The sequence below is a fragment of the Merops nubicus genome, unplaced genomic scaffold, assembly GCF_000691845.1.
Source record: "Merops nubicus isolate BGI_N331 unplaced genomic scaffold, ASM69184v1 scaffold11248, whole genome shotgun sequence".
NCBI lineage: Eukaryota > Metazoa > Chordata > Aves > Coraciiformes > Meropidae > Merops > Merops nubicus.
The window spans coordinates 92,682-107,811 of record NW_008626082.1 but is presented as its reverse complement, the minus strand read 5'-3'; the positions used below and the strand labels follow the sequence as shown (position 1 = coordinate 107,811).

The 15,130-nt window shown below is 38.0% G+C and overlaps 1 protein-coding gene across 1 annotated transcript in view; it reads left to right on the top strand.

Moving 5' to 3' along the window:
* The window catches only part of COG2 (component of oligomeric golgi complex 2), a gene marked incomplete at its 5' end in the record, with an annotated part of 28,708 nt that extends 15,974 nt beyond the window's left edge, over nucleotides 1-12,734 (top strand). Inside the window, 8 exons of the mRNA XM_008945855.1 lie at nucleotides 1,995-2,056; nucleotides 2,869-3,020; nucleotides 4,421-4,621; nucleotides 5,448-5,520; nucleotides 5,912-6,054; nucleotides 8,184-8,323; nucleotides 10,590-10,770; nucleotides 12,298-12,734. Coding sequence (XP_008944103.1) covers nucleotides 1,995-2,056; nucleotides 2,869-3,020; nucleotides 4,421-4,621; nucleotides 5,448-5,520; nucleotides 5,912-6,054; nucleotides 8,184-8,323; nucleotides 10,590-10,770; nucleotides 12,298-12,399 — 1,054 coding nt within the window. The remainder of the gene's footprint in view (nucleotides 1-1,994; nucleotides 2,057-2,868; nucleotides 3,021-4,420; nucleotides 4,622-5,447; nucleotides 5,521-5,911; nucleotides 6,055-8,183; nucleotides 8,324-10,589; nucleotides 10,771-12,297) is intronic.
* Nucleotides 12,735-15,130: the final 2,396 nt, after the last annotated feature.

Genomic DNA, 15,130 nt, shown 5'->3' with positions numbered 1-15,130 from the left:
TAGGGAACTGATAGGAGGATGTTACCTTGCGGGGGGGGGAAAAAAAGCCTGACATTCAACTCCCATCAATTTCTCCAAACCACTTCACTTTACAGATACTCATGCTAGCCCAAGGGAAAGGGCAGGAGTCCTTGCTACAGTAGCAGTGCTGAGTGCCCATACTAAAAGTGTCTATGGAACTATAGCCATTAAAGAAACTTTTAACAGATGTATTTCAGTAATAGGCCTGTGAGTCTTCCCCATTTTTTTGAAAGTGCAACTTTACTAGTAAGTGGCTGCTTGATCAAACTTTGATAGTCTTGCTCATAAAATTGAAATGAAGCTTCAGCATATTCTTTCTGTTCAAAGCCGTTCTTTCCATTAGGTGTTTTGACCTCTGACTGATTAAAAAAACTTTTTCAAAAATCCTTTTCCTTTAATCCAGGATTCCTGTAAATCTAAATAGTGCACTGTTTCAAAAAATGGTTGGCTAAAAGCAGCTGGTTCATCTTTCACTACAGTATTCCTATATATTGGAATAACTGATAACTTTCAGAAGTGCCCATGAACTCTTTAGTGCACAACTATGAATATAATGCAACATATTCATTATAAACATGTACCAGGGAAACCTTTTCTTTGTCTGTTAGTATCCTTAAGTCATACAGGACTTTTATTGAAATATTTTCTCACACTGTGTCATTTATAATTAAGCTTGTTGGGGTTTTTGATTTTTTTTTTTCAACTACAGAAATTACCCAGAAGACTCAGTCCTCGCTAAAGCCTTTACAACCAATCCCTTGTGGAGCAGAGGGATGTACAGGCATTGTTTTTTTCTTGTAGCAGTGGTGGCACAAACAGCCCCTGTAACTCTTTCCCTTGCCATTCCTTTGATGATGTCAGTATAACTGACTGTGCAACTAATGAACCCCACATTGGGGTGAATGTAGGAAACATTCAGCAAAAAATATGCCCTTGTTAAAAATCTGATTCCATTTTCTAATCCTTCTCACTGTAAGACTTAAAGACACTGCTTTGTCAGAGGAAGTGGTGCGGAGGCAGGAATGAGGTTTTGAAGCCATTTCACAAATATTTCTGAAACATGTTTAGTTGCTAAACATGCATCCAGTCCGTTAGGACAAGAAAAGCTAGCTGGAGCCCCTTTTGTGATGTGGAAACTCAAGTTTTAAGAAGAGCTATAGTGGTTCATGATTAGTAAGTTTGATAGAAAGGCTTACAGAGTTACAAAGATGCATAGAAAAGGGAGAAGGGGGAAACAAATGACAAAACCTATGCTTTGTTTCAACATTTAGAGGGAAAACCTGGTTGAAGAAGAATTTCCTGCAGCTCTTGCTTAAAAATTTTTAAATGAAGAAGATGCTATGTTGTTTATCCAATATACTTTAAGTATGAAAGAGTATCAGATGTTTTAATATTAACTCTGCTCTTATACATAAGAAAACTGGGGAGGTGGGATTTTTCTTTTACTTTTTTTGAAGGATGAATTTTGAAAAAGGGGATCAGGGTGTCCTGTGAGGAACTATCGATTTTTATCAGGTACAGAATTGTTTGCAGAACCTTATGCCACTGTTCATTAACAGACATGTAGAAAGTTGAAGCCTCCAACATCACCTGACAAATCTAAAGGTCAGCTAAAGCAAGTATGAGACAATGTGTTTGCTTTTAGTTTAAAAAACAGTAACAAAACACGACACTCCTCAAAAAAACTGAGGGCTTGATACTTCTGTAATAAAGTTTACAGCCATGACTAATAATTTCCCAAAGTATAACAGTCATATCTGCCTGTAAAATGTCAAAGGTGGTCTCTCAAGTGTTTGAATGTTGATCTGGTTTATATTACCCTTTGTTGTACAAAATTAACCCCACGTTTAAAATCTGTATATGTGCATTGATAGTACACTGAAATAATACTGGAATAAACTTTGGGAAAAAAAATTAGGCATCAATTTAAGCAATTTTTGAATTGTAATATTCAAAACTTTTCTGTCTCTCAGATTCAGAGAAATAGCGGGGGCCTTAGAAGATGCACTTTCAGATACACTAGAGGAAGCACCAGGTAAGCTTTATTGCAAAAAAAAAAAAAAAAAAATTGTAAAGGAATTGGTGGTGTAGGCAGCAGTGGTTACTGGCTTGTCTATTGAGGATTTAGGAGTGTCCCTCCCATGGTGCCACACAAGCTTTCTGTTTTCTGATGAACTGATTAAACAGTATAATACATTTTTACAGGGAAGACAACATGAGAGTACTGTTCAGTGATCCCTTTACTTATTAAAGACACCTCCTTTGGCAGCAGCCATTAATGTTTGTGGAACTGTCCCCTCAGTGCAAGAAGGAACTAAATTAGCATTTGGCATCCTCTAAATGACAACCAAAATCTGTGTTGTGTTATTGGGACATATTTTCTTAATTGGTGCAGGGCTATGTGGAGGCAAAAATAGCTATCTGTGGGCAGTGCTCAGGCTTGCTACAGTTTATAGTGTTGGTGTCCACTACAAAAACACATTTATTTATCAGCAGATATGCACAGCAAGGATTAGCGTGGAAGGAAGAAAAACAGGAAATACAGTCTGGTGTATTAGTTGGAAGTATATTGTAATCAGAAAAGCTTCCTAGTAAATACTGATGAGGAAGGCAGCTAAGAGCCATGTGTTTGTGAGATACACTATAGCAAAACTTACTGGAATTTGAAATCTAAACAATGAGTTTGTTTTAGACAAGGCTTAATCAATCCACTTTGCTACCTTTGTTACTCTGTCTCATTGGAAGCGTTCTTGTTTTAATTAAACCTCAGGTAATGCAATTACACTAATGTTCCACCTTTTAGAAACGTGCTTAGGAACTTGACCTTTGTTGTCTGATTGTTTCTAGCTGGCAGTTCATACTGTCTTTTGGCCACTCACATGGTCTGGATGAGTCTTCAGAAGTGTTGGTCAGATCAAATGTTTTTACCCTTATTAGCACACCGTCTGTGGAAACTTAGCCTGCAGATTTTGGCACGCTACTCTGTGTTCGTTGCTGAGGTAAGAGAACAGCATGCTTATGGTTTTGGTGATTGAGTATGTCCATCAAGAAGAGACCTTTTGAAACCAAGTATATGACCTCTTGTTAAGTTTGAAAAAAGCACTTAAAATTCTTTAACAAGAACACTTCCCAAGCACTTAGTTTGTTTTATAAAAAGCATCATCGCAAAGTATGTTAACCACAAATATCAGTGTTGCTGTAGTATTACTGTCTGATCGTTGCCAAGGCTGTACTTCCTTATATGCTTAAGGCTGCCTCTCCCACTGAAAGAAATAGCCATAATCTTTTTCCTTTTTTCTGTTTGTGTAAGTGTTTACTCACTGATACAGTGAATGAGGTTGTGAAACTAAACTGGGTGAAAATGAGCACTGCAAAAAGGAGTAAGTTAATCCAGATCAGCTGCTCAGTGTTGAGACTGTTGCACTGGAAGTTTCATGAGCAACTAACTCAGCATCAATGATTCCCTACTTCTGAGCAGGAGAGGTTGTGCTTTGCTCTTCTACTCCCTGCTCCCAGCTGTAGAATATTTCCCCTGTTTCTTGTGTGGTAGAAAGAGAGCATGATAGAATAATTGGAATTTGAAGGCTTTTCTGGAGGTCATCTGGTCCTGGTTCCTGCTCAAAACAGGGCCAGCTTAGATAAGGTTTTGTAGAGCCTTTTCACACAGAATTTGTAGTATATCCAAAGATGTCGATTTAACATCTCTGTGGGAGCCCTAGACCACTTTTTCCACATATTTGATCAGAATTTCCTTTGCTACAGTCCATATCCATTGCCTCTTATTCTGTCACTGTACCTCAAGGAAAAGACTGATTCTGTCTTCTCTATACATGCCCCTTAGGTAGCTGAAGACAGCGTTGAGATCTCCCTTTATCCTTTCCTTAAGACTCAATGACTCAATTCTCTCAGCTAAGTTGACTCAGGAAAAGTACTGACGAGTACCAGAGTTAAAACAGAGCAGCTGAGTGAGGCGTGGCCCTAGTGGCAGAGAGCTTGAGGAGGTGGGAGAAAGGAGTTGTTTGACAGCAGTGAGTGGTTACGATTTTTGTATTCCAGAATGTGAAAGTAAAGTGTGCTTCTGTGAAGCAGATAATGATTTGGTCTTGCACATTCCTCCAGTGCAGTAGTTCATTTGAATACCACATGGGTGCAAACTGCTATGGGACTGGGCTGCCCTCTACTACAGCAACAAATTTGTTCCAAATCATCCAACTCCTTAGTGCACCAAAAACTGATTCAAAAATATCTTTTTTTAAAGTAATTTAGGAATGCAAGTATCTATTAGAAATCTGTCGTTCTAATGCTAAGAACTTACGAGTCCTTTATACCCTGCTTCTGTTCATCCAACCTTAACTGCCTTCACTGTTGCTAGGGGTCACATCTCCATTTGATGTTTCAGGTTTCTGTAAGGCCCATTTCCAGTGAGAATATGAAGGAAAGCAAAAAAACTGTGCCAGCTGGTAGAAAGGAGTCTTCTGTAAACCTCAACTCTAGTGAGGACCAAGGGAACGGGTGTTCTCCAGAAAGTCAGCCATTGCCTTCTGTATCTAGTACTCAGCTGGTGCATGTTGCTGCAGATCTGGACAAACTCCAGGATCAGGTTTGTGTTGAGACTTTGATTACAGAAGAGTCTTTGTTGATCTGTGTGCCAGTATTGTTTGGCATCTTGTTGAGGACATTAAATTGTTTAAAATACCATACCATAAAGCTATTTTTTTCAATCTTAAATGCTGAAACTGCACTAGTCTGATACAGAAAATGTGACCTGAAATAAATGGTCTGGTGTATATTTATTTGGAAGGGCAGATTACAGAGACACCATTTCAGGTATTTAAACTGTTCTTATCAGTAGCTGCTGAACTTAACCCCTAAAATAATATGTTTCTGCTTGTTTTTGGTGAAAAGCGTCACTACAACAGTCTTGCCTTTGCTAGTAAAATCTCTGTGGCAGCTTGGAGTATGCTGTAATATTCAGCTTTAATATTAAAGCTCTTTTAAATGCTTACTGGTTTTAGTCTAAGGTTTAAAAAGATTGTATCATCATGATTATGCTTTATTAATGATCCATAATCATGAAAAGAGATGTGTGGTACTAATTTCCAGTACAGATGACTTTTCAGCCTTATTGACCCAAAATAGTGATGCCTGTAATTTGTGAAATTGTAAATTGCATCTGGGTTGATCCTGTTTTGTTAATTCTAACTTGTTTCCTCTGAGGACAAGAGTGAGGTGGGGGATTTAGTGCATAGGCCTTACTTCCTATGAATATTGTGTTCTACTACTGGTTTCCCATAATTTTTTTTTTTTTTTTATTTTCACTGCAGTTAAGGTGCCTTTTGGTGCGCTGGAAACTTACAGAATATAGGGAAGGTAGTTAAAATATGATTATAACATGACTGTATCTCTTCTGGCTTTTCTTTGTTCAGATTCCTGACATCTTAGAAATTATTAAACCAAAACTTGAAATGATTGGCTTCAAGAATGTATCTTGTATTGCAGGTAAAGCTGAGAGGATGGATTTTTGTTGCTTTCCCCTTTCTCCCAAATCCCCTCTGCCAACCAACAAAACCAGCTTTTACACACAGTTTCATTATTTACAATGAAAAATTTGAAAGTAGTCATGCTTTTATTGCTTGATGAAGCTTGCTTTAGGTTTAAATTGTTAAATAGAAGTGGTCTTGAACAACCAACCGTCTTGAATCTGGAAAACATTTTGTTAAAATTGAGTGAGTCTGAAGTGCTTTGGGGTGGTGGTTGGTTTGTTTTTTGGGGTTTTTTTTTGGTTGTGTTTTTTTTTTTTTTTTTTAGTTTTTATTCAGGAGGGGTCGTAATTTATTTTGTGATTGGGCAGGGTAGCTCAGTTTAAACTTTAGCATTTTTACTTCAATAGGAGCTTTGGAAGACTCGAAGACTTCTTTATCAGCTTGTGTGCCTACCTTGAATAACAGGATTATCCAGGATCTGAGTGAGTCCTCCTTTGCTTACCTGAAGAGTGCACTGGAAGTTCCAAGATTATACAGGAGAACCAATAAGGTCAGTGCCAGCTGGAGATGAAAAATAAATCTCAGGAAGGCCTGTGCTAAGAATGTTAACTGGTCACTATGTTTATGAGTTCTTCAGACCTGTCCAGTAGAGCAGGAGTAGAACTGTTGATGTACAAAAGAAAAATGGTGAATAAGAATAAATGTATTCCACTCATGTCATGGCATATACCGTAAGATTCAGTGCTGCTAGCTTCTTGTGGAGTCTGACACTTCTGCCTGCTATGTCAAGAAACTTCTTCCCAGTGAGCTAGCTGCTTGGATTTGATTCAAGAAGTATCTTGCACAAAAGGAACAAGATGAGAATGGCTAAAAAGAGTAATTTGTGGAGAAACTAGTAAAAAATAATGGTGAAATGATCTTGGCTTGTTCTACTGCTGTGACTTGAATTTGCCAGTCCCTCTGCACAGTTGTGTTGGTAGGTAGTTGGTATCATTCAGACAAAAGAGAAAAATTTGAGTAATGGGAAGCGCAACTACATCCATCCTTAATTGGAGTGCAGAAGGCAGTCTGAAATGGGCAAGGCCCCAGTTCCTTTTCGTTCACCCCTCTCCCTCTGCTCTCTCTTCCTAGTTGTTTGTGGGATGGTTTTGGTTGGGGATGGTGGGAGGGCTACCTTGGCTCACCAAAATCAAAAGCATTTTCCCAGCTCCTGTGAAGAAACTGTACAGCCAGCAGCAAGGATGTACTTTTCCAATGGTTAAATGGAAAAAAAATAGAGCTGTTAAGCCTACTTCTTGGGAGGATATTAAATTTTCTTTGGGTGCTAAACACTAGGGTAACCTGGAAGAGAAATTGTTCCTGAGGGAGTTGTTTATTACTTCAGCTTATTACTAGGGTTTCTCAATGTCTTAACCAGAAATTGTATTTAAAAAGAAGCAGCAACCTTGAGGCTAATAAGTTCATCTATGTAGTCATTAGATTGCTCTGTCTTTAACAGAGAATATTTTTACTGAAAGTTAAGGAAAGAGTAGAGCAAAGTATGTAACTCTAAGGAAGGTGAAAATCCAACAACCCTACACTGCTTAGCTCAGTTACCTGAAAGCAAACTCAGCATAGTGGTGTAGTGGACTGCCATCATCTCTCAGTTGTCCAGGGGACATTTAAGCAGATGGTGGGCTAACTGTGCCAGAACAAAGACATAGGACCTGGCTACCTTCAAGTCAACTGAGTTGCTCACTTGAACTCATTGTACTCTGTGAGTGTGACCACATTGTTCTCTTGGCTATCAGTCTAACTGGCTTCATGTAGTGCAAAGCCTGAGCTGATAAACAGGAGAGACAGGACTTTGGAAGAGAAGATAAGTTATTACAGTCATGTTAAGTTCTGGCAACTTTATTTTTGCCATGTTGTAATACTTTTGATTTTTTCATTAGAGTTCAGAATTGGGCATGAGGATAGTCTTTGCAGGAACCAGATGTGCAGAGACTCTTTTGCTTGGCCAGGTTCTAAGACTGGGAACTCTAAGAGGTTAATGATGTTATTTCATGTGTCAAAGATCTGATGCACCCTGGATATGTTTGGTGCTTTGCAATGCATGAGGTTCACCCAAACTTATGTGTGGATCATCCTTGGAGAGATGAAGCATTCTGCCACCAAAGCTAACTGAGAAGAAGATAGTGAGGGAATGTTAGTTATCCCAGAAGCGTTCTTCTGGAAAATATACTGAGGGTGCAGGGTGGTATAAGAACAGAAGGAACAGTGTCTTCAGTTTGCTGATGTATAGTGCAGAATAGCAGGGGTTTTAACAAAGATGGAATAGACTGTTGTGGATGCCGAGTCTGCTCGGCTTTCTTTGGAACCGGTGTGAGCAGAAAGGTCATTCAGGATGATGCCTTGGTAACAGGAGTGGCTGGCTGGCCACATCTTTCAAAAACCTTTGGCCACGTTGAACCTTATTCTGTATTGTGTCGTGTTGTATAACACTACTGAATGATTTTGTGGTGGTGTCTTTCCTGTGTGCGATGACCTCTTCATAGATCTGTTGTGAATGGAGTATGTATCTCTTTGCTGAAGTGCAAGCTTAGCATTTTATAGATGTGCTAAAATTCAGTGTTGATAGAACCAGTAATTTCCTTACTGAAAATTTTTTCCTTACCTTGTTTCCCTGTCATCTACCAGGAGGTGCCAACTAAAGCTTCACCTTATGTTGACAGTGCTCTTAAGCCCTTCTATCGACTGCAGAATGAATATAAAGATACATTGAAGCAGCCCATGATTCATCTATGGTTGGAAGGCGCCCTCTCTGAGAGCACACAAAAGTAAGAGAATCACAGAGAACATTCTCTGCATTAATTAAAAGCTCCAGTGTCCATTGAACGGGCACCAGAAAAAATAAAACACTATGAATTAACACAACAGTATAAATCCAAGAATATTCCCTTTTGGCAGGGTATATTTCTTCAGATTTACTCTGGTGGTGTGTATTAGAGCAGATGAAATAGAGGGCAGGGAATCTGGAGACCTGGCTTCTGCTCAGATCTATGCAAACGGTTTAGGGTATTTGCAAAATTGTTCAGCTCTAGTAATGCAATGGTGAACTAAAAACTTGCATTTTTCTTCCAGAATTGATATAGGACCTTAACTGCATGTTATTTTCAGTGAACAATGGTCAAATTTTCAAGAAACTTGAGTCCTACTTTCCTTTGACTTTTTTAATGTATATGATGGTTATCCAGCTTCTTAGTGGTTTAAAAAAAAAAGCAGCTTTGGATTTTTTTTTAACTGCTGAAGAGGTAACTGCTCACAGTTAAATAAGGCAGTCATAAAACAATGCTTTCTTTAGTAGATCTTCTGTTTCCTACTTAGAATCTTGAGAACTTCTTGAGTTCCATAATGGGTTTTGTGTCCAGCTGTTTGTCTAGCTATATTTTAAATTCAGACTGCTGTGGGATGTTGTATTCTGTGAGTTCAGCCAGTTAAACGGTGTAATATGAGAAAGCAATACTTTTGTTTGGAAGTTCTGTCTGTCTGCTTCTCTGTGTCTAGTAAACCCTGCTTTTAAAGCTTCAGTAAATCTGGTGACACCATGCAAAGTAAGTAGCGGTTCTGTAGTTTCTTGGATCCTGCCAGAGCTTGCCTTTTCATCCAAAAAGCATTTTCTCACTTTCTGTGTCAGCATTACCAAAACCACCTTCAGTTCTAGATTAAACACGGGTAAGATTTGTTAATTCCTTGGAATTTTCTGTTGAATTATGTTTTCATTGTTTGTTGTTAGTGTTTTTAAAATGTCTTATCCTCACTGAACAAAAGAAGAGACAAAGTGAAATGGAGGAAGATTATAGTTTCTTCAGTGAGAATGCAGATGCAAGTAATTAAATTTCCTGCTGTGACAGTATCTTCTTGCTCCCAAATGAGAAAAACAGAAAAGAGCATAAACTGGTTAAAAATCACTAAGGACTAAACTTGCTTAAATGGCATAAGAACTTTGAAGTACAACAGAAGTAGGAAGTACTCACGAGTGAGTGAAATACCAAGATATGGTACGAGAACATGGGTGTCTATTATTGGTATAGTTTTACTTTTTGTAGACTGGTATATTGAAACAGTTTCCATGGCACTGGCAAGCACTTTTTCTTTAGCCATTCCTAACTAATTATCCCTTAAAAAAGCTTACCTGCTTTTCTGTTGCCTCCCTCTTTAAAAGTAGGTGTCAGGAAGATTCTTGCATCTTTGTTAATTCTTAGAGTAGTAGTTTGATCACTGTCATAGAGAGCCTCTTTGAAAGTTGTGGATTTTAGCAAATGATAACTCAGTCTGGTCACTCCTCTTACAGATCTCCTAATTTCCTGTTGTTGCTCTATTTTCTCCTTATCTATTAATAACTCATTGTCCTGGGGATCTGTTATTTAATTTCTGTTACATTATGTCCTTCCCATTTAGGCATGGAATTTCAGTCCATAGGACTTTTGGAAGTTTTGTGGATTTGTTTACTTTATTTGATTCTATGTTTTCTTTAATGTGGCTCACAGTACCTGGTAGGTGGTGTTTTATTCCATCTACACCATTGCTAACTTGGCATTAGTGTTCCTCTGACTTTTTCTGCCAGCTTCCTGAGTTCTGTTTAGATCAGTTTCTTCATTTTAGAAATAGATATTTCTGACTGGTGTGCACTTCATGCTCTCATATACATGTATGCTTCTATAACTTGTCTAAAACTATGGCCTTTTTTTGGTCTGTCAGGAGCTTAGTATTGTCCTGTTTGTAATGGAATTTTACTTAGCCCCCAATTGTAAGTAGAGGGTATTTCAGAATGAGCAATTGCATTCGTTGGTCTCTGTTGAGTTCAGTCATCTTGATCAGTTGTGATGAGGAGGTTCAACATTAAATAGTAATCTTCACATTGATGTCTAAGACTAATGATGGAAATATTGATCTATTGGTAATAGTGGACACCCAAGTAGCTTACAAGGACAACCATTCCTCCCAGCATTGCTCATCATTCTTCTCAGGATGGGAAGCGTATATGAAGTAGTAATTATGAAGTAGTAATTTTTTTTTCTTTCTCATTAATCTTCCTTAATTTAGATATTATGACACTGTATCCGATGTGCTAAGTTCTGTTAAGAAAATGGAAGAGAGCCTGAAAAGATTAAAGCAAGCCAGAAGAACTGCAACTTCAAACCCTCTTGGTACAAATGGGGGCATGAGTGATGATAACAAAATCCGACTGCAGCTTGCCCTAGATGTTGAGTATTTTGGAGAACAAGTAAGTTATGAGAAGCAAGTTTGTTTACTATTTTTACTGGTTTTGGAAGGGATTGAGACAGAGGAGGAAAGGGAAGCTTGACTTAGTTTTTTGGTCTTGAAAGCTTTGTCAGTGTGGTTTTGGTTTGAGGGAGCTTTGCTTCATTTTTTTGCATCTTTAGAGTGGCGGTGGCTTGAGACCTTGCACCATTTGAACAATGCATATTTTCCAGTCCTTCCTTATATGAATGCAAAGCTTATATTTTTTACTATTCAGAACTCAAGTGCTGTTTAGCACTAAAAAGTACAAAAAAGAAACACTGTGTGGACAGATCAGAGGGCAGGGACCTTCCTTAGCTCTGATGGAAACATCTCTATGGCCCTGCTTTTGTTTGCCTTCTCTCTGGATATGTGCAGCCTTGACTTTCTGCATAGTCAAGGGTCTGTTCCCAAGAGCTTTGGAGATGTGAGCCTTATTTGTTGTGCCGCATAAGTGTAAGTTCCTTTCAATGTCAGATATGGAACCTTAAATAACAAAACAAGTAAAAGAAGAAAATATTATAGAAAATGTCATTAGTTGCCAAGCATTTGTCATCCTTCTTGTTTACAAGCAGATGCTGTTGTAGCAGTTATAACAGGTAGGTGAAGTGTGCCTGTTTCTGAGCAGACTCTTCTCTCATGCCTGAGACTTACCAAAAAGGAAGATTTATGTGGAAGTATGGAAATCTTTCTAAAAAGAACTGTTATTTGTCAGGTTTTGGCTGGGGTTGGGCTTTTGTTCTTTTATTCCTATTCTGTGCACCAACATTGCTGCAACATGAATTTAAACTGCACTGGGACAGGTTATTCATAATCATTTAGGAGCTGTTTCAGTACATGTGAACATTACAGAGAGTTCCAGCAGCACACACCTTTTCAGAATCATTTCATTACAGTTTTATGGAGATACAGATTTTTATTTTCAGTGCACACTTAATTTTCTCAGGGCTGTATTTTTCTAATTGTCAGAGCAGTAGATTTCTTGGATAAGAAATGACTCATAGCAACCTCTCTATTTGTAGCGTTGTTTTCATCCCCCAGGAAGTCTGAAGCTAGAACCATAGGCTCTTGCAGCCTATTGAAACGCTTTCATCATCATGCTGTTGGCTGTTCTTGGACATTTTCGTGTTTATCTTTAAAGTTTTCCCCAGAAACTTCGTTTGTGGTTTGAAAAAAAATTTTGCTTGAAATCAATGCATTAAAAACAAACTTACAGCCAAGTTTCTCTTTCTGACTTTTTAATTGGAAAACTTCCAACTGGCTTTAGTTACAAGTTGCCTAGAAGACAGTGAAATATTCCCCTGCAAGACACTACATCAACTGGAAAGACTTAACTGAGCAGCACTGGATAATTTGGGGTGTTTTTTAATAGTGTGCACTATGTGTAGTTAGCTTTTTGCTGCATGTTGATGCAGGACAAAACGTATGCATTGCTAAATGTTCTAAGTAAAATAATTAGTATGCTTTTGATGTTTTAAAGAAAATTAATTATTTTTCTCTGTCTTTTTAGATACGAAAGATGGGACTGGAAACAACCAACATAAAAAGCTTTTCAGCCCTTACAGAGCTGGTTCTAGCTGCCAAGGATCAGGCTACAGCGGAGCAACCCTAGATACTTTTGAAGGCATGTGATGGAAGATAAACAGTGTCCCCAAAAGCAAGAAAGAATTTAACTCTTCTTTATTTTATCAAATAAGTAGCAATGAAGTGCTTCCTAATGTATTTAGAGCAACGAATCAGTGCACCTCCTGTCAAGACAGGTTTGTTTCATCAAAAGACTGAGGATTTACCATAGTTTTCCATTATATGGAAAGAAACCAAAAGTTCTAAACTTTCTACTGTAAAATAAAAGTGGAAGAAAGTTTTTTTTATTTTTGTTGTGCATCTTAAAATGTAGAAGAATGAACTTGTATGATGAAAATAATATGTAATAAATTGTCTTCCTAACTTTTGATGTCCCATATATTTTTGAATCAAACATATTCGTTTGCTGACTGTCAAAAGCTTTCAAAGGGACTTCATTCCAGCTCATCTGGAATAAAGAAGGTGCTCACAGGAATAGGAAGCTGCTGTTCCTTGTGTACTGCTCCACACTTACCTGTTTTCCCTCATCATGGGGATATGGTTACCCCTTCTTTGGGTTTTGAATGTTTCTATTTTACTGATTTGTGTTCTTTCATGGACCTTGGTGCTGAGAGGTGCTGCATAAAAAAAAAAAAAAAAAAAACAAACAAAAAAAAAAAAAAACAAACACAACTTCTTAAAGTGTTTTAAATTTCAAAAATAATTTCTAGTATTAGTATCTAACTTAGTGGCTGTTACATTCAGCTTACTTGTTTTTAATTCAGACTAGAAATTCACTAAGCTAGAATTTTTTTCGGAGTTGGCATATTTCTGGTACGTGTTCTATTGGATGATTGAGGGGAATATTTTACCTGATTACATTCAGAATTTTTGTAACTTCAAACCTAATTATTTCAGCACAAGATGCACCTTTATATAGCAGGAAACTTGAAAGCTTTTAGGGTTTTAAGTGGTAGAAGGATTAACAAAGAGCCGTCTTGAAACTAGAGTGATTTGCCTATTGACACTTCTGGTTCATACATGGGACAGGTAACACAGTTTGAGGGCAGTAGGAGGTGAATTTGAGGCTTTGAAGTGAGACAATGCCTTGTATGAGTGAAGGGAGTTTTGTGGGTTTGGTTGTTTTTTGCTTTTACTCTGAAAATTTAACATTGGAATTCTAGTTCATGTTTAGGAAAAAATAGGTATTTTTAATTAATAAAGTATTTAGTGAGCTTGGGTCTTAATGGGGGAGTTGAAGATGATGCAGGTCTTCCAAGTACTTGGAGATACAGAGTTCGTAGCACATGGCTGTTATGTAGCATTGCAGTTGTAGTGACCAAACCTTTTACAGCATTAAGGCTTTTATTCCTCAGTATTGGGCCATATTTTAGTTGAGAAGACAGAACTGTGTGATCTCTGTGCTCTTGAAGCAATTAGGGTAGGTGGTTATTATGACTTCTCTGAAATTGATTTCTGAAGGGGGGCAGTAGGAAAAGTACTGCTGCTTGAAATCATGTTTCTTCTTGGATTCCATCTGAATAATGGAGAGCAGGATTTGGCTCTTCTAGTCTGCTTAGCGTCTCTCTGTTCATGGCAGCACATGTTTGAGAGAGCACCCAGATTTATTGCTGCAGCAAGAAACAGCAAAGGGAGTCAGACTTTCTGCGCATCAGATCCGTTAGTCTCCTTCAGTGACGTGGAGATCCTCAACCACCCAAGGGCTTAGGTGGGCACTGCTGATTGAACGTAGCTCTCGCTGCTTACGAAGGAGAATTTTGTTGTCTATTATTTTTCCATCCTCCTAACTGATGAACCTAGAAAGCTCAGTCTCCCTGCACCTCCTCATTCGCCCTTTTAAGAGTCAGGAGTAGAGACATCACTAGCAACTCTGTTCTCAGTGAGGTTTTCTTATTATAAAATGAATGTGTAAGTTGTGGTCTGAGACTGAGATGGTAGTATTGTAAATCCATTGTCCAACTTCTTATTTTGGAAGGTGTGTATCTATAAATTTATTTAACAGCTGTCACAAAAGTAGCAGATTTTGAGATCGAGTAATTGAAGATCACATACTAGTGTTTGAAGGTAGAATAGCTTTGTTTGTATCCTCTAAATTCAGGGCAAAGGATGCAATCTGTGGCATGAAAAGGTTGTTTGCCCTTTTTTCACACGTGATTTCCCATATCTTCCTGCAGTAACAACAGTTCCTACTTGTCATCAGCATCAGCTTGCTGACTATACAGGCTGAATTCTGGTCTTTTGTATTGAAGACCAGGTTTAATTTCAGAACAGGAAGTAACATAGCAAATCAAAATTATTGAATGGTTCTAGGATTGTTGTAAACGTCTACATCCCTGGTTTTGTGTTAGTTCCCCATCTTTTATTTTTGTTCACTTGGACAGCATTTCATTTTCCTTCAGTGGAATACAACATGAGCTAAAAGTTCGTAGGGTAGCCTGTTGAAAGAAACAAGAGGTGTGAATTGGCTTAGTTTTTGGTAAAATTAATTTGGGCATCCTCAAATACTGTGGATCAGCCAGGAGGAGAGAATCTGCCATGTAAGGGTGTTCGGGTAGGGATGTCCTCTGCTAGTAATCCTTTTTCTTCTCTCCTAAGATTTTCTTGGTTTTATTTAAGCACACTTAATGTCAGTAACGCAGTAAAATGTTTTGTGCCTTTTTCTTCCCTTCCAGGACTTATAGAAAACTTTCTATGCCTTTCTAAGTCTGGAATTCTGCTCAGAGACAAACGATATTGTTTTGATGAAAATGAAAAAGTCT